This window comes from Suncus etruscus, chromosome 5, assembly GCF_024139225.1.
Source record: "Suncus etruscus isolate mSunEtr1 chromosome 5, mSunEtr1.pri.cur, whole genome shotgun sequence".
NCBI classification, from domain to species: domain Eukaryota; kingdom Metazoa; phylum Chordata; class Mammalia; order Eulipotyphla; family Soricidae; genus Suncus; species Suncus etruscus.
The window spans coordinates 11,259,235-11,287,002 of NC_064852.1; the positions used below are offsets into that span (position 1 = coordinate 11,259,235).

At 41.0% G+C, this 27,768-nt stretch overlaps 1 protein-coding gene across 3 annotated transcripts in view; it reads left to right on the plus strand.

Moving 5' to 3' along the window:
• RABGAP1 (RAB GTPase activating protein 1) overlaps window positions 1–27,768 on the plus strand; it is a 175,560-nt gene that overhangs the window by 66,695 nt on the left and 81,097 nt on the right. For all 3 annotated transcript variants that reach the window (XM_049774125.1, XM_049774126.1, XM_049774127.1), the window contains 4 exons: window positions 1,760–1,929; window positions 5,319–5,493; window positions 7,847–7,940; window positions 18,356–18,506. In XM_049774125.1, coding sequence (XP_049630082.1) covers window positions 1,760–1,929; window positions 5,319–5,493; window positions 7,847–7,940; window positions 18,356–18,506 — 590 coding nt within the window. The remainder of the gene's footprint in view (window positions 1–1,759; window positions 1,930–5,318; window positions 5,494–7,846; window positions 7,941–18,355; window positions 18,507–27,768) is intronic.

Genomic DNA, 27,768 nt, shown 5'->3' on the forward strand with positions numbered 1-27,768 from the left:
CCCTCCCTCCCTCCGTCCCTCCCTTCCCTTCCCTCCCTCCGTCCCTCCCTCCCTCCCTCCGTCCCTCCCTTCCCTTCCCTCCCTTCCCTTCCCTCCCTCCCTCCCTTCCTCCCTCCCTCCCTCCGTCCCTCCCTCCCTCCCTCCGTCCCTCCCTTCCCTTCCCTCCCTTCCTTCCCTCCCTCCCTCCCTCCCTTCCTTCAATTTTTGGGTCATACCCGGCAGCGTTTAAGGTTTACTCCTGGCTCTTTGCTCATAAATCACCCCCTGGCAGGCTCGGGGGACCGTATGGAATGCCGTGTTTTGAATTACTGTCTATCTGGATTGACTTCGTGCAAGGCAAATGCCCTACTGCTGTGTTATCTCTCTGGCCCCCAATTCATGTTCTTTCTAAATGTCATTTAATGGATAAGTAATAGTATATGTTAAAATTATAATATTTTCTTAAAAAAATATTCATTTTGGGGGGCTAGAATGATAGCACAGTGTGTGTAGGGCATTTGCTTGCTTTGCACAGGGCCAATCCAAGTTTGATTTCTGGCATCCCATATGGTCCCTCAGGCCTGCCAGGAGTAACACCTGATTGTTGCCAGACATTGAACCAGCCAACCCCTCAAAAAAATGTATTCAGTTTTATCCCTTATGTTAGCTTGTTCATAATGTAATTTATCACTGAAAATTATAAACATACAGGTAACATTTGTAAGCTGATTTTAAAAGTTAAGGGTGCCCTGTATTAGCAGTACAGAGAAATCAAATTCTCTTTATTAAAAATAACTGATGAAGGGGCCAGAGCAATAGCACAGCGGTAGGGCATTTGGTTTGCATGCGGCCAACCCGGGATGGATCCAGGCTCGGTTCCTGATAAACCCATGTGATCCCCCAGGCCTGTCAGGAGCAATTTCTTAGCTCAGAGCTAGGAGTAACCCTGAGCTTCCCCAGGTGTGATCCCAAAATAAAAAATAAAAAATTTGATGAATAGGGCTGGGAGTTGAGGGGGATTTGGGAAATACCTATGGTGGAGGAAAGCTTGCAGCCAAGAGGAGGAGGTGCTGGTAGAAGGTGGTAAAAGTATTATAAACTATCAGTAGCAATACTATATAACAACAATACTGTAAACCATAATGCAAAAATTTGTATTTCAAAAAGTATCTCTTGAAGAAGCAGACTGATGTGAAACAAATGGGGGTTCAGGGGACATTGGTGGTGGAGGAATGTGAACACTGATGAATGGAATGGTGCTGAAACATTGTGTGCCTGAAACCCAGTCATGAATAACTGTGTAATTACATGGTAACTATAAAGAAATAAAATAAAATATCTTATTTTATTTATTTTGTGTTTTTGGAACTATACCCTGTGTGCTTGGAGATCACTTGGGCTGTGTGTTTGTGGAATCCAGGGACTATGTGCAGTGCAGCGGCTCCTGCCAGGGTCGGCCTTGAACCCTGTCCTATGCCTTAAGATGCTCTTAAAGCTTGTAACGAAAGGGATTTGTTTTTCATTGGCCATACAGTAAATATCTTTACTGACTTCTTTTTTTTTTTTTTGGTTTTGGGTCACACCCGGCGTTGCTCTGGGGTTACTCCTGGCTGTCTGCTCAGAAATAGCTCCTGGCAGGCACGGGGGACCATATGGGACACTGGGATTCGAACCAACCACCTTTGGTCCTGGATCGGCCGCTTACAAGGCAAACGCCGCTGTGCTATCTCTCCGGGCCCATCTTTCCTGACTTCTAAGTGTGCTTCTCCCCTCTCTGTAGATAAAGTGCTGTTCATGACCACTGCTGTGGACTTGGTGATCACAGAAGTTCAGGAACCTGTTCGCTTTCTCCTAGAGACAAAAGTCCGCGTGTGCTCACCTAATGAGAGATTGTTCTGGCCCTTCAGCAAACGTAGCACTACTGAGAATTTCTTTTTGAAATTAAAACAGGTACTGCCTTTGAAGTATCAGAGAAGAAAGTTTGCTTTTTGTTGGTTTTGTTTTGGGGCTACACTCGGGTTTCTCCTGACTCTGCACTCAGTAATTAAGCCTAGTGGCAGGCTCAGGGGACCCTATGGGATGATAGGACTTGAACCCGGCTCAGCTGCACATACAAGGCAAATGCCCTATCCACTGTGCTATCACTCCAGAAATTCTAGATTGATTTGTCATAAAGCTGTCTTAGATTGTTAAACTTGTATTTTAAATATATGAGAAATATTGTTATTTTTACCCACTTACGTGTCACTTTTGTTAATTGATCTTTTTCTATTTGAGAATGGGTATCTACTGATCTTAAGCACCTTAGATATTGATCACAACTTAATATGTCCAGCTTATTTCATTAAAAAGAAGGGAGGGACGCTATATAAATACAAACCCACCTTTCTGGGAAAGAAACTAGTTGAGGCTTTAAGATAGACTTTACCATTGTACCACTGGTTATTCTCAGTACTCCAGATGCTCAAAGAAAGCAGTATATTAAACTGCCTTAAACTTCCATTCTCTTTTCTGCCTTGGTATCCTAAAGGGTTCTGTGTACCAAAATAGCCAACCAGTGGCATCTTCCCCAAACAGTAAGTATGTCAAGTTTCCTCCTACTCCAGAAAGTTAAATGGCTCGTGTATGTAAAAATCAAGTCTTAAGGCATGGCATATTCCTTCTCAGTATAAGTGTCATAGAACCAGTTCAAAATTCCAAAGGAGGGGGCCAGAGAGATAGCACAGCAGTAGGACATTTGCCTTGCACATGGCCAACCCAGGATGGACATTGGTTCGATTCCAGGCATCCTATATGGTCCCCCAGGCCTGCCAGAGCCAATTTCTGAGCGCAGAGCCAGGAGTGACCCCTGAGCAATGCTGGGTGTGACGCAAAAAAAAAAAATTACAGAGGAGAGGGCAGTTGTGAATCATGGGGGTTCTCAACTGCAGGGGAATCACAAGGGCAGTGACTAGGTTTTAAAGGTAGAATAGGAGGATGTATGGCCAAGAAAAGGTTGAGATAGGCAAAATATCCTTCGAGAAAGGCATGTGTAAGATGAAACATGATGTTCATGCCATGGGTTTCTGTGCATAAAGCAGCTTATACATAGTTGTTGGCGATTCAGCTTTTAGGAGTACAGATGAAGCCTAAGAACCCACAGGTACAACAGTAAGGAACATTTTAACTTCCTACCATTCTTTTCCTCCTGTTTTTGTTTTTGGACCACACCTGGCAGTATTTAGGTTACTGTGTGTGGTCCTGCATATTGAAATTGTGCAACCATTGCTTTCATTGCAAGGCAGTGCTTTATTCACTTTTGACAGTTCTAAATTTTTCTGAGCTTTACTGTATTTGCTCCATTGCTTAAGCATCAAAATTTCAAGTCTTTCTTGAATATTTTTTGAGATTTAAGTAAAACTAATCTCACCATGAGGCGAGTAACACTTTAAGTTGTGTGTGTTTGTGTGTTTGCTTTTAGGGGCCACACCTGGCTCTGCACTCAGGTTGGTGGGACTTGGACCAGATGGGGAGCCAGGGATCAAATCCAGGTCTGGCACACTCAAGACGAGTGCCCTACCCATTGTTCTACCTCTTTGGACCTGCATATACTTCTTTCTCTTCAGAGTTTTGGCAGGAGGGAGAAGTGATCTAAACCTGGTGTTGTTTGGGATTATTCTAAGTTTGTTGCTCAGAGGTTGTTCCTGGTGTTGCTTGGGGACCACTTATTGCCGGACATTCAATCCAGGACTCCTTCAAATAAAGCTTTGCTTTTGCACTTTCTTCAAGACTATTTTCAGGATTTAGTTCAACACAATTTTATAATTTAACCTTTTCGTCATGATCATCAACAGGGTTTGCTGGAGTACAAATCCAGGTGCCAACATGCAAGCATGTTGCCCCGACCACTTGGCTATCTCCCTGGCCCTTAGAATTTTAATAATTTTGGTCAGAGAGTTAGTACAGCAGGAAGGGTGTTTGCCTTGCATGCAGCTTCCAGGTTTGATCCCCAAGATCCCCATAGGATTACTCAAGTCCACCAGGAGTGATTCCTGAGCATCACCGGGCATGCCCCCTCTAAAATAAAAGTAAAAGTAATAATTTAAAGATATTTTCCCTAGATACTTAATGTCTCTTGCTAATTTTTGTTCCTTGGTTTTTTGTTTATTTTTGACCCTCGCAAGCAGTGCTTAAGGGCATCTGGGAGCTACTCCCAATGAGGTGCTGCCTGGGGCCATGAGGGCCACGCTTTCCCTGCAGTTAGTTCACAGGTTCCCAGCCCCCCCCCCCCAAGGTTACATGCAATGATGGGGATAGCACTCAGAATATCACCATCACCGTGAGCTGCATCTCTGGGCTTATGTCTCTTGCTATCTCAACTAGCCTTGCTGCCGTTGTGCAGACGTTGAGTACCTCGTGCAAATAGGAGCCAAGTCAGCGAGTCCCACTGATTTGAGCCTCTCAAAGGGCTTAATAAACTTTATTTTAAAGTATTTTCTTCCTGTATGTCTTTTTGGTAAAAGTCTTGAAGGACAATTAACATAACTTGACAAAGGATGGTAAATTCAGATGAACCTTCTGTTCAAACTGTAATTAGAGAGTTTGTGAGACATTCTGAAGACCATCAATAAATTGGAGTCCCAGTCTGCACTCTCTTTTCCAACTCCCTATTTTTTTATTTCAGAAATTTTCAGGATACATGGCACCCCTTCATTAACAGTAGTGTAAACCACAGTGTCAAAAAAGGAGAGGGGTGGGGTAGAGAGAGAGAAGAAGAGACAGAGAGAGAGAAATATGAGAATGAGAATGCCTGGGAAGAGGGCATTAGAGATAAGAGGGGCAACTATTGACGATGGTGGCGGGAAATAAAGGACAAAATTTTTTTTCAGGGCTCGAGTGATAGATAGTACAGTGGATAGGGTGCTTGTATTGAACTTAGTCAACTAGGCTCAGTCTCTATAGTCCCTCTAGCCTGAGAGCAGAGCCAGGAGTAACCCTAAGCATCATTTGGTGGACCCCCCCCCCCCAAAAAAAAAAAAAGAAAGAAAATCTTTTCTTGCTATTATGGGAGGAATCCATTTGGATCCACATCTCTCAGTGCTCATGGGATCATGTGGTTCTGGGGATCAACCTCGTTGGCTGTATTCAAGACAAGCCCTTTAACTTCTGGATTATTTCTCTAGTTTCTCCATAGTGTTTTGAATCTAAGCATTTGTGTTTTAGCTCACTGTTTTCTGTTTACAAAAGGCACATTTAGCATAGATTTTAAAAATAATAAGTTTCTAACTGTACAACTAAGATATGATGGTCTACATACATAAAAAAGTAATTTTTCCACTTATTTTTTTTTAATCTTCAAGATAAAGCAAAAGGAGAGAAAGAATAATACCGACACTTTATATGAAGTTGTATGCTTAGAAAGTGAATCCGAAAGAGAGAGAAGGAAAACTACTGCAAGCCCCTCAGTTTGCCTCCCACAGTCTGGATCTCAGAGTTCAATGATACCGTCTCCTCCAGAGGATGATGAAGAAGAAGGTAAAAGTCCAAGGAGGGTTGACTTCTACTTGGGGATGGATCAGTTTTTACCAGAAAACTGATAGTGTTGATAACAGTTGGAATTCTTTCCGTTATTAGGAGTCTTCAATAGACAAACAACTCTAAAGTGATTAACATGGAATTTTCTTTAAGATATTTTTAATGAGATTTGAATGCTTCAAAGTAGCATGATTAATTATTGTTTATTTGTTTTTTAACTCAGGACAGGAGATAATACGAGGGATAAGGCACTTGCCTTCTGTGTGGCCAACCCCACTTCCATACCTGGCATACAATGCATGGCCCTGTTCCCCAGTACCACCAGTGGTCACTCCTGAGCAAAGAGCTAGGAACAGTCATTGAGCACTGAGAGGTGTGGCCTTGCCAGATGGAGCTAGGATAAGGTGGCCTAAAGACACAAAATAAAAAAAAAAAAAAAAAAAGGAAAAAAGCAATTTTCTGCTAATTTTATATGTATGTTAAATAGTTTTGTAGAACAAATTTGACATCACTTGCACCTAAGTTAATCTCCCTACTAATTCATTTTACAGGGACTAGTTCACTTGACAAAGTGACTTCCATGCCAGTTAGAATTTAAATATGCACATTTATACTTACATATTGGATTTTCATACAGATAATATAGTTCATTATGATTATATCTATTGAAATAATCTGATTTTTTGTTTAGAGATACTGTGTAGAAATAAGAAATGAAGAGAAGGTGCACAGAAAAAATTAAATTTGGGGGACATCCTCTGATTTTTAATTTAGTATCAAGAGAATCTGAGAGGCAAATTGTGAGTTACATGGTGTGTCTTTTAAACTAAGAATCACAGAAAGTGCTCTGGAAAGTATTAGTTTATTGTTCAGTATGTGGAGTGTGATGAGTTATAAAGATTTTGACCTGGAACCTTCAAAATACAAGGCGAATACACAGAGATTAATGGGCTGGCCTAGACATTTGGGGCTAAGAAATGGCCTTAAGAACTGCATGGAGGTGGTAAGAATGACTGGATTACAAGAAATACAAATGTGAGATTATTCAAAAGTGCATGCGTGATTTCCAAGTGTAGTGTAAGCTCCAACTTTGCAGCTCCCACTTTCCTTAGGACAGGGATCTCAAACTCAATTTACCTGGGGGCCTCAGGCGGCAAAGTCAGGGTGATCCTTGAGTGGAAAGTCAGTAGTAAGCCTTGATCATTGGGGAGTGTGACACAAACAACTAAAACAAAACAAAACAAAAAAAGATTTCCTCGGCCCGGAGAGATAGCACAGCGGTGTTTGCCTTGCAAGCAGCTGATCCAGGACCAAAGGTGGTTGGTTCGAATCCCAGTGTCCCATATGGTCCCCTGTGCCTGCCAGGAGCTATTTCTGAGCAGACAGCCAGGAGTAACCCCTGAGCACCGCCAGGTGTGGCCCCAAAACCAAAAAAAGAAAAGAATAAATGATTCCTCTAGGGCAGGGCCACAAAATGTTGTATGGAGGGCCGCAAATGGCCCGCGGGCCGTGAGTTTGAAACCCCTGCCTTAGGACTTTCAGCTTAAAAATCACTTTTTAGTTTAGTGTTAGACACCAGTTACATGTTGCTTAATATATATTGTGTGCAGTTACTTTATTATAAAGTAAACTCATGCTTTGTTGATATTACTTTAACAAAAATCTAGAAAAATGGGATGATTTCTTAGCCTTGATTTTCCCATCAAGAAATGTAATATCAGAAAAAGTGGTGAGATCAAAAACTTGAATTGGTGACCAGGCAGGACCAGCAGTTTCATGAGCCATATTGGGTTCTACTAGTCCACAGAGCATCATTTATTTAGCGATTCTTTGAAAATATTGCAAGCAAAACTGCTGTATATTTTATATAAAGTTGCTTGCTTTAGAAACAAATAGTTTCAACAGCACTTTAATTTTATCATTTTAGAACTCCACAGTTCTTTTTTTTTTAAATCCTTTTATTTATTTTGACCACAACCATCAATTTTCAGGGGTAACTCCTGGCTCTGCTTAGGAATTATTTCTGGTGGTTCCCAGGGAACCATGTGGTATGCTGGAGATGGAACCTAGATCAGCTACTTGCAAGTCAAGCACCCTGCCTATTGTACTATCGCTCTGGACCCTAAATGGTCCTTTTCTGTAGCTTATGTTTACTCAGAAGCAAAAAAGATATAAAGCAATTATTGTTAATATTCAATTAGTTTAATATTTTATACATTTATACTTTCATACTAGAAAATAGTGTGGCTTTATGCTCTCTAAAATCTTTTCATCCTACTGTTACATTTCCATGTCATTCTTTTGGCTAACACAGTCACTCTTACCTTTTTGTTTTGTGTTTCATTTATTAAAGATAATGATGAGCCCCTCTTGAGTGGATCTGGTGATGTGTCCAAAGAATGTGCCGAAAAAATTCTTGAAACGTGGGGAGAACTGCTCTCAAAATGGTAAGTTATATATAGTAGCATACTTCTCCTTTTTATCTGTAATTATTAATTTTTAGTTAGGAATTTTCCTGAGAGACAAAATTTAATTTATGGCACTTAATAGAAACCTCAATATCAGACATTTAAGAAAATCTCTTTCTTTAGATTCTTTTTGTTTTGTTTCATTTTTTTTTTGCTTGTTTGTTTTTGGGTGGTGCTCAGGAGTTACTCCTGGCTCAGAGCTCAGAAACCACTCCTAGTAGGCTCAGAGGACCATCTGAGAAGCCGGGGATCTAGCCAGGGTCCGTCCTGGGTTGGCCGCATGCAAGGCAAACACCCTACTGCTATGCTATCGCTCAAGTTCCTGCCTTTAGATTCTTTTTTTTTTTTTTTTTTCTTTTGGTTTTTGGGCCACACCCAGTGACGCTCAGGGGTTACTCCTGGCTATGCGCTCAGAAGTCGCTCCTGGCTTGGGGGACCATATGGGACACCGGAGGATCGAACCGCGGTCCGTCCTAGGCTAGCGCTGGCAAGGCAGGCACCTTACCTCTAGCACCACCGCCGGGCCCCCTGCCTTTAGATTCTTTTTTTTTTTTTTGGTTTTTGGGCCACACCCGGTAACGCTCAGGGGTTACTCCTGGCTATGCGCTCAGAAGTCGCTCCTGGCTTGGGAGACCATATGGGACGCCGGGGGATCGAACCGCGGTCCGTCCGAGGCTAGCGCAGGCAAGGCAGGCACCTTACCTTTAGCGCCACCGCCCGGCCCCTGCCTTTAGATTCTTAATCAGAGTAAGAGTAAAGCTCTAAAGTCGGGGCTGGAGAGATAGTATGGAGGTAAAGCGTTTGCCTTGTATGCGGAAGGATGGTGCTTCAAATCCCAGCAATCATATGGTCTCCTGAGCCTGCCAGGAGTGATTTCTGAGTGTAAAGCCAGGAATAACCCCTGAGCGCTGCCAGGTGTGACCCAAAAACCAAAAAAAAAATAAATAAATAAAAGCTCTAAAGTCAACCTTCTGATTATCAGAAATGTAATGAGTTCTCCTAGCTGCAGAATATACCTATTTAGATGTGATTTCAAAAAGAATTAAATATGCCTTTTATTGATAAGGTGAGGAAACATGGCTAGGAGAGTCTAGAGTGGGAAAGACATACATAGGGTCAGGGGGCTTTTTGTTTGTTTTTTATTGTTTTGGACTACATCCAGTAGCAATTGGGGTATGATCATTGGTTTTATCGCCAGGTTTTACTCTTGGCTCTGCACTCAGAAATCACACCTGGTAAATTCAGAGGACCATATGGGACACCCAGTATCAAATCTGGTTGAGCAGTGTGTTAGGCAAGTGTCCTATCCACTGTGCTATTGCTCCAGCCAGTTTCAGGGACCTTTGTAAAGATTTTTTCAGACAGTTCTGAGAGCCACAGGAGTGATCCCAGGGAGATTTTTCCCATATCTGTTGAGAATTTGGAGTGATAATAGCAATGTTATGATATGGAAAGTATTTACTGCTGTCTGACTAGTATTTAATAAAATTAGAAGTGTCTCATCAGCTAAGGAGATAGCTAGGCAATCATGTTAAGAAGTACTATATTATAAACCATCTAAGTAATAATATTACTATCAGTAGAAATTTTAATAATAAAATTCAGGAATTTATTAATGGAACTGAGAGACACACTAAGTCAATTTGATGAGACCGGGTTTTTGTTTTGTTTTGTTTTGTAGCCTCCCCAGGTGCTGCTCTGGAATTACTCCTGGTGGGTCACAGGGGATTGAATCTTGGTTGGCAGCATGCCAGGCAAGGGCCCTGTTAGTGGAGAGGACATTTGCTTTGTATACTTCCCACCTGGATTCTCCCCATGTGGTCCTCTGAGCACTGTTAGGAATGATCTTTGAGCATAAAGTCACATGTAAGCACTGAGCACCGCGGGTGTGGCCCCAAAACAACAAGATGTGAAGGGAGAGTAAGTACATGTTCAAGAGAAAAAGAAAAGCTTCTTTAGACTGGAAAAGCAAAAAGACCTCTAGTAAATGAGACAAACGTTTAAGGGAGATTAGCTGTTTTTAAGTTTGGCACCTCGCTCCCTCTGGTCCCGTTATTTGGGAAATTGATTTTTCCCAGAAATTTTAACTGTTGATGGAAGCCTTCCATACCCTCAACTTTTTGTGAAACAGTTTCCACAGTTTAAAACTTTGCTTGCCCTCACAGGGCAGAACTACAAGCCAAGAGGGCATCTGCGTCATTGAATACTCTCATAGAACTTTGAAATTTTTTAATAAAATCTCTCTATGTTGGGGAAATGTCTGTTGAGCCCCCCAAAAAGTGCTTTGTCTTGACAAAGGTGGTTTTAACAACTGAATCCTGTAGGACTGTCTCGGGGGATAGCTTTTCATTTCCTTTTTATATTCCTGTAGCAATTGGGAGGCAAGTTGCTGGTGCTCTCATCACAATTATATTTTCAGTTCAGTACACTTGGGAGTGTTTGGACTGCTGGCTGCCAGGGATTTGTTATGTATAAAAAGGTTTCTGCTCTGAAATAGAACTGTAATTGAGACTTGACGTGGTTATATAATAGCATATTTTAAACCATCTTGATACAGCTTTAGAATTAGACCCTATTAAGTGAGCACATCAGTATTATATAGTTGCTTACATATTTTTGTCACTAAGCTTTGATTATTTTTTATTTGTTTTGTCCTCCCACTCTTGCAAATGTTTAAACTGAATTTTCATATCTCAGCTGTCTTCAGGGTCTTGCAAACTATTTTGGCTTTGTTTCAGTTATGTCTCCAGAAATAGTGTAGTTTCTCTTCTTCATTTCTAATGAACTAAACTGTTCGCTAGGTTTTATGTGTTCTACAGATAGAGAACATCATACTGTTATGGAATTAGAGAATCTGGTCCACCTGACTTTAAACCCCACCTATCCTACCTTCGAGCTATCTGATCTTGGGCAAATCACTTAACATTTATTTTTTTGTTTTGTTTTGTTTTTCTGGGTCACACCCGGCAGCGCTCAGGGGTTCCTCCTGGCTCTACGCTCAGAAATCACTCCTGACAGGCTCGGGGGACCATATGGGATGCTGGGATTTGAACCACCGTCCTTTTGCTTGCAAGGCAAACGCTCTAACTTCATACTATCTCTCCGGTCCCATGACTTAACATTTAATGTTTGTTCATATAGAAAATATAAGTCTACAGAACATTGATAATTATTGAATTGATAAAAAGTAATGGATGTTGCATTAGTAATATTTTGTTTCAACTATAACCACCTAAAAGTTAGTATTAGTTTTAACAAATATGCATACAAATTCAAATTAAGTCAGTGCTCTAGATAGTAAGTAAACCCAGGGTTTTCGACCAAGACTGATCCCAAAAAGTTGTCTCTCATCAGAGACAACATGCTGTGGAAGGTAGAGCCAGAGGCTTTAGGACCCAGAAGTCATGTTGGCAGTGCCCAGGTGAGAAACAGAATCCAAATCAAAGACAAAGAGCCAGTGGAGCAGCCATACTCTCCTCCTAGTCAAGGAACACATACACAGGACATAGAAAACATCACTCTACAAGCGCAACTATGGAGAAACAGGATAGGGCCCCACTATGCTCAAAGAACAAAGATGACTGTGAAAGTACCAGCCACCTATAAGGGCTTTTGTGAAGAAATATGGAAGATGTTCATAGAAATCAAAGAAAGCATGGAACGAATGAACAAACCACAAATAAGAATATTATTTCTGAGAGTAGAAATAAGAAAACTTCAAACTGAAATAACAGGGCTGAAAAACTTGGTATGCAAAATGAAAACCTCACTAGAAAGCCTTTCTACCTGAGTAATGGCGACTGAGGACAGAATCAGAGAGCTGGAAGATGAGATGCATAACAACTCCATACAACAGAAGAGGTTGGAAAAGAGTCTCAAAACAAACGATCAGACGATGGGAAAAGTTCTCAAGGAATGTGAACAGATAAAAATAGAAGTCTTTGATAAACTGAACAGAAATAGCATACGAGTTATCAAAGTTCCAGAGACCCAGGAAGGAAACCTCCACGAACTATCAATAATCAAGGACATCATCACAGTGATACTCCCAGAGCTACAGAGTGTATGCAGTCAAATTCTACATGCTCGAAGAGTACCAGCCAAAAGAGATCCCAAAAAATGCACCCCAAGATGAACCCAGTAGATAGGGATGGAATACTGAAAGCAGCAAGATCAAAAAAGGGAAATTACATTCAAAGGAGCATCCCTAAGATTTATCACTGACTTGTTGCAAGAAACACTCAAGGCCCAAAGGCTGTGGTGGGATATAATGGCAAAATTCAACGAAATAAATGCAACACCAAGGGTATTTCACCCAGTCAGACTTACATTCAGGTTTGAAGAAAGGATATTCAGCTTTTAGGATAAATAACAGCTTAGAAACTTCACAGACTCAAAACCAACCTTAAAGGATGAATTGAAAGATCTACTTTAACGTAAGATACCACAAGACACACCAAACTCTTACCAAAAGATGACACTAAATCTCATGACAATCATCTCAACATCAATGAACTAAATGTACCTGTTAAGAGAGAGTGGCAAAATGGATCAAAAAGCTGAAGCTAATGTTTTTCTGCCTATAAGAAACATCTGAAGGGGCCGGGCGGTGGCGCTGGAGGTAAGGTGCCTGCCTTGCCTGCGCTAGCCTAGGACGGACCGTGGTTCGATCCCCCGGCATACCATATGGTCCCCCAAGAAGCCAGGAGCAACTTCTGAGTGCATAGCCAGGAGTAACCCCTGAGCGTCACAGGGTGTGGCCCAAAAACCAAAAAAAAAAAAAAAAGAAGCATCTGAAGGGGGTGAGCAATAAATAGCACAGTGGAGGCATTTGCCTTGCATGCAGCCAACACAGGGCAGACCCTGGTTCAAATCCTGGCATACCATATGGTCCCCCAAGCCTTCAAGGAGTGAATTTTGAGCATAGAGCCAGATATAACACCGGATTACCTCTTGGTGTGACCCAAAAAGAAATAAAACAACACATCTGAATAACCAGAAAAAACACAGACTGAAGCTCAAAGGTTGGAGGACAATCATTCAAGCAAACAATTCCCTTAAAAAGTCTGGAGTGGCCATACTTACTAATTTCAGGTGGCGTAGACTAGACTTAAAAAGTTACAAAGGACAAGGAGAGACATTTCCCAATAATTAAGTGATATGTACAACAGGGAAAAAAAATCATACTCCTAAACATACATGTAGCCAGGGAGGGACCAGTAAAATATTTAAAAGAACTACTGAAGAACTTGAAGGGAGATATCAATAACAATACAATAATAGTGGGAAAATTCAACACTGCCTTGTCACCACTTGATAGGTCAACCAGGCTGAAACTTAACAAACTTATTAGCACTGAAAGGAGCAATGGAAGAAATTGGCCTCGTAGTTATATATAGGTCTCTCCACCTCCCCAGAAAACTGGGATATACATTCTTCTCCAACACACAGGGTTCATTCTCCAAATTAGACCACATGCTAGCCCATAAAACATACCTACATAAAATAAAGATGATAGAAACTGTACAGACTACCTTCTCAGATCATGATGTACTGAAATTAAAAATGAATAACAAGCAGACACAGAGGGAAAATTTTAACACCTAGAAATTAAACAGCTCACTACTCAACAGCCACTGGGTTAGAAATGAAATCAAAGAGGATATCAAAAGATTTCTGGAGACAAGTGTGAAAGAAGACATACATTTACAGAATCTGTCGGACACAGGAAAAGCTTTACTAAGCAAAATTTATAACTTTGTGGTGCTATTGTGCTAATAGCCATCAGGAAGGAAGAAGGGGCCTACATAAATAACTTAATGTTACAGCTTACAAATCTGGAAAGTGATCAACAAAACCAAAAATAGGAAGACAGAAGGAAATAATAAAGCTTCAAGCAGAAATCAATGAAGGGGAAATCCAAATAAACAATTTGAAAGATCAATGTAAGCAAGAGTTGGTTCTTTGAAAAAATAAACATGATCTTTAAACCACTTGCAAAACTCACAAAGAAAGAAAAAGAAAAACTTAATAAACCAAATCAGAAATGAAAACAGGCAGATTACTACAGATACTGCAGGGTATTTCAAAGGGTAATCATACGACTTTGAGAAACTTTATGCCACAAAATATGTGAACCTGGAAGAAATGGATAGATTCTTGGACTTTTAATAACCTCCCAACGCTAAACCATGATAATCTAACATATCTCGACAGACTCATCACTATTGAAGAAATTAAAATGGTAATCAACTTTCCAAAAACAAAACCCCAAGCCCACATGGATTCACTAATGAATTCTTTTAAACCTTCCAACAGGATCTACTGTCTATGCTTTTTGGGCTTTTCCAGGAAATTGAAGAAACAAATACTCCCAAATTAGTTTTTATGAAGCTAACATCACCCTGATGAAAAGCATACAGAGATGCCACCAAAAAGAACTACAAACCAATATCCCTGATGAACATGAATGCAAAGATCCTCAACAAAATCCTAACAAATAGGATCTAATTTCTCATCAAGAAAGTCCTACAAACATGACTAAGGAGAATTCATTCTGGAGGTGCAAGGATGGTTCAACATATGCAAATCAGTCAATGTAATACAACCCATCAACAAAAGAAAAATTAAAAACAACCCATCCAACAAAAGGAAAATTAAAAACCATATAATTTTATCATTAAATTCAGAGAAAGCATTTGATAAGGTCCAACACCTATTCATGACAAAAACTCAACAAGATGGGAATGGAAGGATCTTTTCTCAGTATTACCAAGGCCATTTATCACACATTCATGGCAAATATTATATTCAATGGGAAAAAACAACCAATCATAAAGTTTACAAAAAAATAAATGTGAAATCAGAGATTCTCCACTTAAAAAGAAACAATGACTAGGGTTAAAAGGTCATCCACAGAATGGGAGAAACTATTCACACAACACCCATCAGATAAGGGGCTAATATCTAAGATATACTAGAGTCTGACAGAATTTAACAAGGAAAATATCTAACCCCATTCAAAAATGAGGAGGAAGAAATGAACAGACATTTCCTCAAAAAAAAAATGGCCAAAAGGCACATGAAAAAATGCTCCACATCACTAATTATCAAGGAGTGCAAACCAAAACAACAATAAGATACCATCTCATCCTACAGAAACTGGTACACATCACAAAGAGCAAGAACAACCACTGCTGGCGTGGATGTGATGAGAAAGGAACTCTCATTCACTGCTGGTGGGATTCTGCCCAACCTTTTTTGGGAAACAATATGGATAGTCCTTAAAAAACTGGGCATTGAGGGGCCGGAGAGATAGCATAGAGGCAGGATATTTGCCTTGCATGCAGAAGGACGGTGGTTCAAATCCTGGCATCCCATATGGTCCCCTGAGCCTGCCAGGAGCGATTTCTGAATGTAGAGCCAGGAGTAACCCCTGAGCTGCCGGGTGTGACCCAAAAACAAAACACAAAAAAACTGGACATAGGAACACAAAAATACAATACAAAAAAATGCCCTCTGCACTCCTATGTCCATAACAATGCTAATTATAATAATCAGAATGTGGAAACAACTTAGATGCCCAACACAGCTGAGTGGCTAAAGACACAGGTACATCTATACAATGGAATACTCTGCAGGTGTTAGAAAAAATGAAGTCACGAAATTTGCTTATATGTAGATGAATTGGAGACTATTATGTTGAGTGAAATAATTCAGAAGGAGAGAGATAAGCTCTGAATAGTCTCACTCATGTGAGATTTCAGAAAAATAAAATAATAACACTCTTAGACAGTAGAGATGAGGGCTGGAAGGACCAGCCCATGAAGACAAGCTTATCACAAAGAGTGGTAAGTACAATTAGAGAAATAACAACACTAATAGCTACCATGACCACAATAGAGAAATACAATGCCTATCCTGAAGACAGGCAGGGGGTTGGGGAGAGGTAGAAAACGGGGGGGGGGGGGGGACAGGGGCCAGAGCGGTGGCGCAGCCATAGGGCTGCTTACCGAGGACAGACCATGGTTTGATCTCCTGGCATCCCATATGGTCCTCCAAGCCAGAATTGATTTTTTTGTTTTTGTTTTTGTTTTAAACCAACAGCACTCAGGGGTTACTCCTGGCTCTGCTTTCAGAAGTTGCTCCTGGTAGGTTCAGGGATGACCATATGGGATGCCAGGATTCAAACGGTTGGCTGCATGCAAGGCAAAAAAAAAAAGTCCTACAGCTGTGCTATTGCTCTGGTCCCCCAGGAGCTATTTCTGAGTGCGTAGCCAGGAATAACCTATGAACATAACTGGATGTGGCCCCTCCCAAAAAAAAAAAGAAAAGAAAATGGGGGACAGTGGTGGCGGGAAAATTGCACTGTTAAAGGGGGTGTGCATTGTATGGCTGAAACCCAATTAGAACATGTTTGTAAAGAAATTTTTTTTAAAAAAAAATAGACTGATCTCAAAACTTGTTTATTTAATTCTATGTAGAATTGAGTGGCAACTTCGTTAAAAGAACCTTTGAGCTCTGACTCTCCAAGTTAATTTTCATGTAATTTACCAGGTAGGAGAACTCTTGTAACAATGAGGCAGTTTATTGTGTTATTATAAAGTTACTATTATCAGTGACTGAAGTTATTCTGAAAATAATTTTACTGACAATATTAATTACACTGGCAATCGCAACTGTATGTAAGGGGCTGGATGTAAATAATTTAGGCTTTAGGGATTATCTGTGACAAGTTTTCAACACTGACATTCAGAGTGAAAACGATTGAGGACAGTTTGCATATAAAACGGTTGTATTGAAGTAAATAAAAGTAAATAAAAGGTGATGTACAGGGACATGGTCTGTGGTCAGGGTTTACCGCAGAGCCATATTGTGCCAGTTAAGTGCTTTTGCTCTAACCTCTTCCTGCTCTATATATTTTCCCTAAGCAGATATAAAACTGTATTGTTTATGGATTTTGCATTTGAGTACTAACATCACAGAATGGGTGGGGGTAGAGGGAGGAAGACACCCTGGTGGTGTTCAGGAGACTGTGGTATCAAAGCTCTAGCTTGAGACTCCAGTATTTTTATGTTATGAAAAGCCTGTACGTCACTTGAATTATAACTCCTTTCCCAGTACTGGCCATATTTTAAAATTATATGCAGGTTTGTTTGTTGCCACAATTCTGGGATTGTTTTGACAAAACTTTGAAGCCATTTTATATTTTGTTGCTTGTTTTGGGGCCACACCCAACAATGCTCAAGGGTTATTCCTAGCTCTGCACTCAAGAATTATTCCTGGCAGGTGCTCAGTTGACTATATGTGTTCTAGGGATTGAACCTGGGTCAGATGCATGCAGAGCAAGTGTTTTCCCTGCTGTCGTATTGCTCTTGGTCCATTAATTACTTTTTTCTTTTGGTATCACAGTAATCTGGTAGAAACTTTCTCATCTATTCACCATCTTTCAAAAAGAAGAGAGCCATAAAAACTGCTGAAAACATACTTTAAAGTTTCAGTTTAAGGGGCCAGAGTGATAGCATAGCAGTAGGGCATTTAACTTGCACACAGCTGGGTTCGATCCCTGAGGTCCCATATGGTTCCTCCGAGGCCAGGTGAGATTTCTGAGCTCATAGCCAGGAGTAACCCTTGAGCATCACCAGGTGTGGCCCAGAAACAAACAAACAAACAAAAAAGATTTCGTTTAAGGGGCAAGTATGCATTCCCTTCCCCCCAAAATTGAGCCTAAGGATTGTTAAATATACTGTTGTAAATGGCCCTTTCAAATAATACTTGTGAAATAAACAAAAAAATAAATAGAACTTAAATAATTCACTGTTGTTAGTTTTGTTGAAAGGTCTGTTCCTTATCTTTGTGTGTCCTTGAATTGGAATTTCACTTTTTTCTTTCTTCTAACATTTTTAATTTCTTATTCCTTTTTTACTGAGGTGCCAAGGGATTGAACCCAGGGCATCACACATGCAAGACAAATGCTTGAATGTGGAGCTTCCTTTGTCTTGCTTTCTCTTACATAAACTACAACCATCAAGTTATGGTCCCCAGTTTTGCTTTTTATTTTAAGCAACATCACTGTAGAATCCCTGTAGATTTTAATTCTTTCCAGTTATTTTGGTCACAGCTAACACGGCAGCCCCCCCCCCCCCGCCCCTTATTGGCATGTTATTTTTATTAAGTATTTTTATACAAGTTAGTTCAATTTTCATGAAAATACCACACTTTGGGGCTGGAGAGAGAGTTCAGCAAGTTCAAGACATGGTTGCCTGGTCCCCTAAACACAGAGCCAGGGGTGGCCCCTAATTCTGCTGAGCACGCCCGCCCCCAAACCAAATCAAAACAAAACTGTAAAGAGTTTTTCACTTTCTTAAGAACTGCGGCTTTTCTTTTTCCTTTAGGCATCTCAATTTGAGTGTGAGGCCAAAGCAGTTGTCCTCGTTAGTAAGAAGTGGGGTACCGGAAGCACTTCGAGGGGAAGTCTGGCAGCTGCTAGCTGGTTGTCACAACAATGACCACTTGGTAGAAAAATACCGAATTCTCATCACAAAGGTAAGGGGACAATAGTTCAGTTTTAGCTGACTAATTCTCGCAGATGTTGGCTGTGATAGGATTGCTGTGCCTCTTGGATTTCAAAGTTTTCATACTTTTCATGTAGAACTGTGAGGCTCAAAGTTGTTTCTAGTGTTGGCATAAAGGAGAAGGGTCCTTTTCTTTATTTTCTTTTCTGGTTGACTTCATCTCTACTCTGGTCTGCCTAAATTCTTCTTGATCTTATAATTGCATTATTGTTAGATGAACATTGCCATTTGCTTACACTCAGGCACAAGCTTTACGTTTATTTACTCTTCATAGAAATATGTTTTTATAGCGACTGTCTTTAATTCTAGTTCTGTGGTTGAAGTGAAGAGAATGAAAGCTCATTTCTCTTAAAAACCATATACATGGGGCCGGAGAGATAGCATAGCAGCAAGCAGCCAACCCAGGACCTAAGTTGGTTTGAATCCCAGAGTCCCATATGGTCCCCGTGCCTGCCAGGAGCTATTTCTGAGCAGATAGTCAGGAATAAGCCCTGAGCACCAGAAAGACCAGAAAATTAACTTTCAATATTCAAATTTTGTATGCTCGTTTTCATTATCTTATTAACAAATAGAAATGTTTTCTTTCAAGAATGTCCTGATTCCTTTCATTGTGTTGACAAAGAGACTCAATTAATATTTGAGTGACTGTTGAAATCACAATGCAGAGAGTTAAATACAAGAAAAACAATTATCATAAGATAGTGGTCATTGGTAGTCTGTAACAAAATATAGTGGGACTTAACAAAATGAATGATTAACGAATCCTGGGCAAACGGGGGAATTTTATCAAGAATACTATTCAAGGTAGGTATTAAAAGACATGGAAGAATGGGAGAGCATTTTACTTGTATGAATGGAGTGACCCAAGATTAATAATCCTTAGGAAGGTTATATAACAAGTAAATGTACACTAGGTAATTTTTTTCTCTTTGGTTGTCAAGCTAAACTTTGGATATGCAGTTCTTATCGATGATTCTTTCTAGTTTTGATGTTTTTTGTTTGTTTTTAAGTCCTTTGAATTGTTTGATTGTAAGTGATTTTTTATATTTTTATCTTTGTAAATGATTTGTAAATGTTCTTTTGGCCAGTCATAGCTAATTTAAAAACATACAGACATGAAGTATTACATTTTTATGATTCCATGAAAATGGTTACATTCATTCTTAAGTTGGGGCCTGTTATGTGTTAAATAAAAACTCAGTTATTAACAAAATAGCATATTTGATTGTTTTTTCATGTTCACAGTTGTATAGAATGCTAGAGTACCAAAAATTAGTTTTGTAATTTTTCAGTTATAACTAATACAACTGCAATTAATATTCTCATATATAGGAAATACTATAGTCTAGATACTTGCGTCCCTAAATCTTTATATATTTAGGCTGGAGAGAGTACATTAGACATGGCCCTTTCCTTACAAATAGCTGGCCCTGATTCAGTCCCTAGCACTGCTTGTGATCTCTCTGTATACTACCAGAAAGGAGGAAAAAAACCTTCTGTATTGAAACTTAACCTCTAAGTTTAATTGTGTAGGGCCTTTGAAATGTGACTAGGTTCTAATGATAAGCCCTCAAGATAAGGGTTGTTCATTTTTAAAATATTCTATGAAGGGTTTTAACCATGCAAGAAGTTAGCTGTCAGTATAATCTAGAACAATGGTTTTCACCCTATTTACACAAGTGACCAGTATGTTGGCTTTTATTTTTGTTGTTGTTTTGTTTGTTTTGGGGTCATACTGGTGATGCTCAGAGGTTACTCTTGACTCTGTGCTCATGCTCTAGGCTTGCCTTGGAGGATCACATGGCATGTTCAGGATCAAACCCAGGTTGGCATGTGAGGTACCCAATCCACCACCTACCCACCATCATCCATCCCCTGGATCAGCACTTTGATCATGCACAGACCCACGACTAGTAGTTGAAAACCGCTGACTTAGGTCCATCATCAAAACCAATGTGGTCATATTGGCCTTGTGGTCTTGATCTCCCATCTTATAGATTTATATTCATATATATGTGTAGTCTTCTTGTTTCTTCTTCCTTTTTTTTTTTTTGGTTTTGGTTTTCGGGTTCACACCTGGCAGCGCTCAGGGCTCAATCCTGGCTCTACGCTCAGAAATCACTCCTGGCAGGCTCGGGGGACCATATGGAGGCCGGGATTCGAACCACCGTCCTTCATGCAAGGCAAATGCCTTACCTACATGCTAGCTCCCCGGCCCCGTTTCTTATTTCTTTCAGCAGTGAAAGTAGAGGCACTCTTTTCCTTTCTATTTATAATTTTCAAGTAAATAGGTTTTATTTAGAAAATTTGAAACAAGAGGGAGAGGAAGAAAAAGATAGAGTAATGTGTTCCAGCAAGAACACAGGTTTCTCCAGAGTCAGAGAGAGCCCCAGAACACATCATGGCTTAAGAATATGAAAGTTCACATGTCAAGATGGGTGATGTGCACAACATTTTTGTGAGGGCACCACCACAGGCTTGGATCTGCAATGCTCACGTGAACAGCATCAGCACGTGGATCCAGGGAGCAGCACATGGACAGTACTCTTTTCCTTTTTAAGTGGAAACTTTGTTGTTGTTTTGGATGACATGCTCAGTGCTCAAGTCTTACTCCTGACTGGCAGTGCTCAGGGGTTACTCCTGACCATAGTTGGGCCAGATGCAGTGACAGGACTTTCACCAGGTATAGCTTGCAAAGCAAATACCTTAATGCATTTAACTCCAAAATAAAAACCTTTGATTTTCATCTCAAGGGGAGAAATATGAGTGGCCATTTTCGAGCACACAGTATCTTTATCAGATTTATCTTTATATAAGCACTTTATATCTCATTAATTCTAAGAATCCTGGTGAGGGGCCAGAGATTAATAAAGGAAATCAGCAATAATTGTGCCTCTGATAAACCTCATTGGCTACGATATTGCCACTGTGCATAGCTAATAAAGGAAATTTTTAAATGTCGTTTCTAACATTGTAATTTGTTTTTGTACATGTCATAAGATAATCTAATTTTACTTATTCTATAACTGATAGCAACTATTGTATTTGTTGTATATTGAGTAGTCTTATATAATGGCATTGGATTTCTAGATTTTTTCTTTTCATATTAGTAGTCTGTGTATTTCCATAACAAAACAGTTTCAGTTAAAAGAAGGGATGATGGTCTGGAGAGATAGCATGGAGGTAAGGCATTTGCCTTGCATGCAGAAGGAAGGTGGTTCGAATCCCGGCATCCCATATGGTCCCTTGAGCCTGCCAGGAGCGATTTCTGAGTGTAGAGCGAGGAGTAACCCCTGAGCGCTGCCGGGTGGGACCCAGAAACCGAAAGAAGAAAAAAAAAAAAAGAGGTCATGAGGGACTCGGAGATGAGAACCCTTGCCCCCACCCAAGCCTGAAGCTATAGGATTGCCTTCTAAGTGCTGTCACCATGTGTGGCCCAGAACATAATCAAAGAGGCTTTTAATAAGGGTCTGATGTCCAGTAGAGCCTGTCTTTCTCACTGTTTCACTTTTCTTTTTCCTTCCCTTGTTTGCGGGCAGAGGTATTTTGGGGTTGCCACTCCCTGCTATGCTCTATCTGGCTTTTCTCAGCTGTGAACACGGGTTTCTCCTGATAGTGCTTGGGAGTAGTTCTTGTATAAAGGTGATGATTCAGCCAGAGAAGTTAGGGAGAAACAATATTTTAGGAAAACAAAGCATATTCATGGTTTCAGACAATAAAATCACTGGAATATTTGGGGGGGGGTTTGGGCCACACTCAGCATCACTCAGGGGTTACTCCTGGCTCTGCACTCAGAAATTGCTCACCCTTTCACTGTGCTATTTCTCCAGCCCTATATTTTCAAACAGATAAGTCAGACATCATGTTCCAAAAGAAGCAGGTAGTCTAGTTTATAGACAGGCATGTGGGGAGCCATAGTGATGATAGTACAGCAGACAGGCCACTTCCCTTGTACGTGCCAGACCTGAGTTCAATCACTGGCATCAAATATGGTCCCCTGAGTCTCACCAGAGGTGATCTCTGAGTGCAGAGTCAGGAATAAGCCTGAGCAACTAGGAAATTGAATAAAGGGAATCTGCCTTTTGATAGAAACTACTTTTTATCTATCTTTCTATATATTGGGGGTGAGGGGTTTGTTTTGTAGCTCTCCCCAGCTATGCTCAGGACTCCAGGCTCTGTACTTGGAATTACTCCTAGCAGATGCAGTGCTGGTGTTTAATTGAACCTAACTGCCTTACCTACTTTACTATCTCTCTAGCCCTACCTTCCTTCCTCTCTCCTCTCCCCTCCCTTCCTTTTCCCTCCCCTCCCCAACCCTTTCTCTTCCCCTCCCGTTTCCCTTCCCCTCCCCTCTCCCTCTCCCCTCTCCCCTCCCGTCTCCCTTCCTCTCCCGTCTCCCTCTCCCCTCTTCCCTCCCCTCTTCCCTCCCCTCCCCTCCTCTCCCTCCCTCCCTCTTTCTTTTCCTGACAAATATACTGCCATATTTTCCGGCGTATAAGACTGCCCCCTAATTTTACAGTTAAAACATAGGTTTAGGCCTGTATTTGCTGTGTCAGACAGAACGTTCCTGTGCTGCAACTGTATGTACCACAGTGAGCCAATCACAACAAGCAAAGGTCCAAAGGTTCTACTGTAATAGACTTCCTCTCTGACTCTGGCCCATCTGAGCAGGCTTTTGACAGTGTAGATTCGGGTCCAGAACACTGTATAATTTGCATGCATCAAAAGCCTGCTTGGATTGGCTGAGCTAGAGAGGCAGCCGAGCAGCCTGGCAGTGATTGGTGCAGGATTGAGTTGGAAAATTCAGACAATTTTCGTTTAGCGGCATATTGAAACATTTTTTGGGATATGCTCGGCGTATAAGACGACCCCGATTTTTGGTTGACTTTTTTTTTTGTTTCAAAATTCGTCTTATAAGGGGCCGGCGTGGTGGCGCTAGAGGTAAGGTGTCTGCCTTGCCTGCGCTAGCCTAGGACAGACCTAGGTTCAATCCCCCGGCGATTTCTGAGCTCATAGCCAGGAGTAACCCCTGAGCATCAAAGGATGTGGCCCAAAAGCCAAAAAAAAATTTTTTTTTGTCTTATACGCCGGAAAATACGGTATTTGAGAAAAATTCCAGAGATAACATTTCTAATACCTACTAATTGGAGCTTGAAGAAGAGTCAGGAAATAAAGATGAGTCTGGGTAATTCAAATTGTTTTGGGAATGATGTTGATATAGATGCATACATATTAGTTCACAAAAATCATACTTGGTGAGAACATTTAAAGTTTTCATTGCACCAGATAATAACGAATATGAAAGAAATGACTTAATTATTTGAAAAACTGATATTATCCTTGTTATCTTTCAGTTAAGCTGCTGAATAGATTGGGAGAAGAGTAAATATAGTTTGAAATGTTCTTTTCCCTTTTTTGTTTTTTTCTATTTCTTTCAACTTTGTTCCTTTGTAGGAACAATCATTTTTATTGTTCCTTCCACGCCTCCCTTCCCTTTCCTTAAAGGAAAAGAAGGCCTTTGTGAGAACATAATTTGTTGTGTGGTCCTCCCTATGTCCTGAATAATTTTATGTTTTTTGAAGAAATACTTTTCTTTTAAAAACAAAACCATACCAGGACCAAAGGTGGTTGGTTCGAATCCCGGTGTCCCATATGGTCCCCCATGCCTGCCTGCCAGGAGCTATTTCTGAACAGACAGCCAGGAGTAACCCCTGAGCACCACCGGGTGTGGCCCAAAAACAAACAAACAAACAAAAAAAACCCAACAAAATCATATAAAAACTTCTTTTTTATTTTTTGGTTTTTGGGCCACATCACAGCTGGATTTCTGTGCTCTGTGCTCAGGAATTACTGTGGACAGGTGCAGGACTTATGTAGAGCACCAGGGATTGAACTCAGGTCTGTAGCGTATCCTATTGCTCCATCCCAGAAAATGTTTTTCTTTAAAAAAATAAATAAATAAATAAACCATTTAGGGGTTTGAGGAATAGCTCAATGTGCTAAGCTCATGCTTTGCTTTTGCTTGCAGGTTCAGTTCCTGGTACCAAGTACAGAGCCAGGAATAGACCACCTGTCCCTCCCCTCCAAAAAAGATCAAGATCGTTTAACACTTGACTAATTAGGTTAAATATGGCAGTGAGACTTTTTTCTTTGGCACATCCTCTTTGCTCAGGGATTACTTTTGGCTCTACATTCAGGAATCATTCCTGATGGGTTAGGGCAAGGATCCTCAAACTTTTTAAACAGGGGCCAGTTCACTGTCCCTCAGACCATTGGAGGGCTGAACTATAGCAATAAAAAAAAAACAAAAACAGGAGCCAGAGCTGTGGCGCCAGCAGTAAGGCGGCTGCCTTGCAAGCATTAGCCTAGGATGGACCGAGGTTCGATTCCCCCCACTTCCCATATGGTCCCCCAAGCCAGGGGCGATTTCTGAGTGCAGAGCCAGGAGTCACCCCTGAGTATCACATGGTGTGGCCCCAAAACCAAAAAAAGAAAACAACCCAACAAACCAAAAAAAAAAAAAAAAAAAAAAACCTATGAACTAATTCCTATACACTACCCATATCTATATTTTGAAGTTAAAAAATAGTGGAGGGGACAAATACAATTTTTTGGGCCACACCCGGCGTTGCTCAGGGGTTACTCCTGGCCGTCTGCTCAGAAATAACTTCTGGCAGGCACGGGGGACCCTATGGGACACCGGGATTCGAACCAACCACCTTTGGTCCTGGATTGGCTGCTTGCAAGGCAAACGCCGCTGTGCTGTCTCTCCGGGCCCCCCAAATACAATATTTAAAATGAAGAATAAGTAAATTTAAATCAACAAACATAACAGTGTTTCAGTGGGAACTCTAGGCCTGCTTTTGTTGGGCCATAGTTTGAAGACCCCTGCCCAGGACCCAGAGGAGGAGACAAAAGACAGAGAAGCAGGGGAGTCGGAGAGTACAGTGCATGGTTCACACATGCTCACTGCAGGTTCAGGATGAGTTGGCTGCTAAGCAGACAGGCAGCGGTGTCAAAAATACCTGCAGGCTGGGTAAATGCCGCTCACAGGCCCCAAATCACAGTTAGGGATTCCTGGGCTAGGGGGATTATATGGTATGCTGGGGATCGAACCTGGGTTGGCAAAGTGCAAGGCAAGCATCCTTTGGTACCATATACAAATAGCTTGAAAATCTCTGGTTCCTGATGTTAATTGGTGTGTGTGTGTGTGTGTGTGTGTGTGTGTGTGTGTGTGTGTGTGTGTGTGTGTGTGTGTGTGTGTGTGTGTGTGTGTGTGTGTTGGGGAATGAACCCAGGGTCAGCTATGTGAAAGGCAAAAATGTGCTGTCACTCCCAGCCCTGCTTTTCTTTTTATTGAAGTACAGCTAAAAACAATTTATGTTTGGTTAGCTGTTTTTGTTTGGTTTGGGGCTCATATCCTGTTGTGCTCAGGTAATACTCTGTGCTCAGGGGTCACTCATGATGTTGGGAACAGTGAAGTGTCAGGGATTGAACCTTACTCAGCTGCTTGCAAGACAGTCACATACCCCTTGTACATCTATCTCTGTCGCTTCTTTTTTTTGTTCTTTTTGTTCCCACTTCACACCTGGCTGTAATTAGGGTATACTAATGGGCTTGGGGGACCCTATGGGATGCTGGGAATTGAACCTGGGTTGGCTGTGTGCAAGGCACAAACCTTACATGTTGTACTATCACTCCAGCCCTTGGATTTTTTTTTTTGAGTGCTTAATAATCTTTAAAAGGGAAATGATTAGCACCAGAGAGAACAGAGAAGGAAGCCCTGAGCATAGCAGGATGTGCCCCCCAAATGTAAAGAAATTAAAATGGGATTTCAACGATAAGCTCTGTGGCAAAGGTATGTGAAATTACGAGATCAGATTGGGGAGTTAATAGGGCATTAACTTTCAGATAAATCAGTGAGACGCCATTAAAAAAAAAATAATGTGCTGGGGCTGGAGAGATAGCATGTAGATAGGGCATTTGCCTTGAATGTAGAAGGACAGTGGTTTGAATCCCGGCATCTCCTATGGTCCCCCAGCCAGGAGCGATTTCTGAGCACATAGCTAGGAGTAAGCACTGAGAGTCACTGGGCGTGGCCCAAAAACCAAAAAAAAAAAAAAAAAGTGTCAGTTCATATGTGATTTAATGATGACATAATGTATCAAAAACTGAAAGGGGGAGCTGGAGTGATAGCTCAGTGGATAGGGTGTTTTGTTTGCCTTGCACGTCGACAACCTGGGTTCAATCCTGGCATCCCATAGGGTCCACTGAGCCTGCTAGGATTAATTTCTGAACTCAGAGCCAGGAGTGAAAAGTGCCACTGTAGCATGACCCAAAAACAAACAAACAACCTGAAAGGGGAATGCATTTGAAAGCTATTATAGAAATATATTCCCCAAACTGGGACCAAAACATTAGGCGAGTGACTGGTTTTGTTGATTCGTAAGTTTCATGCCTGAAAGTTCAGTATAATATTGGAGGAAAAATAGAATAATTATTTGGCGGGAAACGTGTGCTTGATTTTGCATATGTGGTCATTGAACTCTGTAGAATGTTAAGGAAGGCTCAGGTGGAAGCTGTGTGTCTCACTGCCAATTTGTAGATGTAAATGGGAATGAATTCAAGAGTGGGGCCATAACTAGGAATGTCAGCTGAGAAATAATTTCTTTGGGGGAAATAATCCATTTCATATTGCTGCTCATTCTCCCTTGGGGGGGGTTTCCTGTCTTAGACAAATCTAGCTTCACTATATTTCAGGAAAAGTGAGAGAGCCAGGTATCTAGATGAGGTTGTGCACCTAAATCTTGGCACAGTAAGAGAGGGTGCTTTGGGGTTCAGAAGTCTCCAGCTTGGCACATTTTAGCGTGACAATAGGAAAAGAAGGCTGTTTGGGTTGTATGAGAAGAAAGAATACCCTTTTTCTGTGCTAAGCATACAGTCTTCCCTGTTTCTGAACAAACATGAAATGGAACAAATCCTCATTTTTATATGGTAAAAGGGTAAAGTGTCTGGATAATATTGGAGCAAAGATGTGAACTAGTGGAATATTTTATGTCACAGTTCTTAGTGTTTTCCAGGAAGTCTTGTCAAATTCACCCATTGGACTTTTTTTTTTTTTTTTTGGAGCCATACCTGGTAGTACTCAGGAATTACTGATGCTGGTGGTTGGGGGACCCTGTGGCATGTTGGGGATCAAACCTGGCTTGGTCGCATATCTCTTAACCCACTTT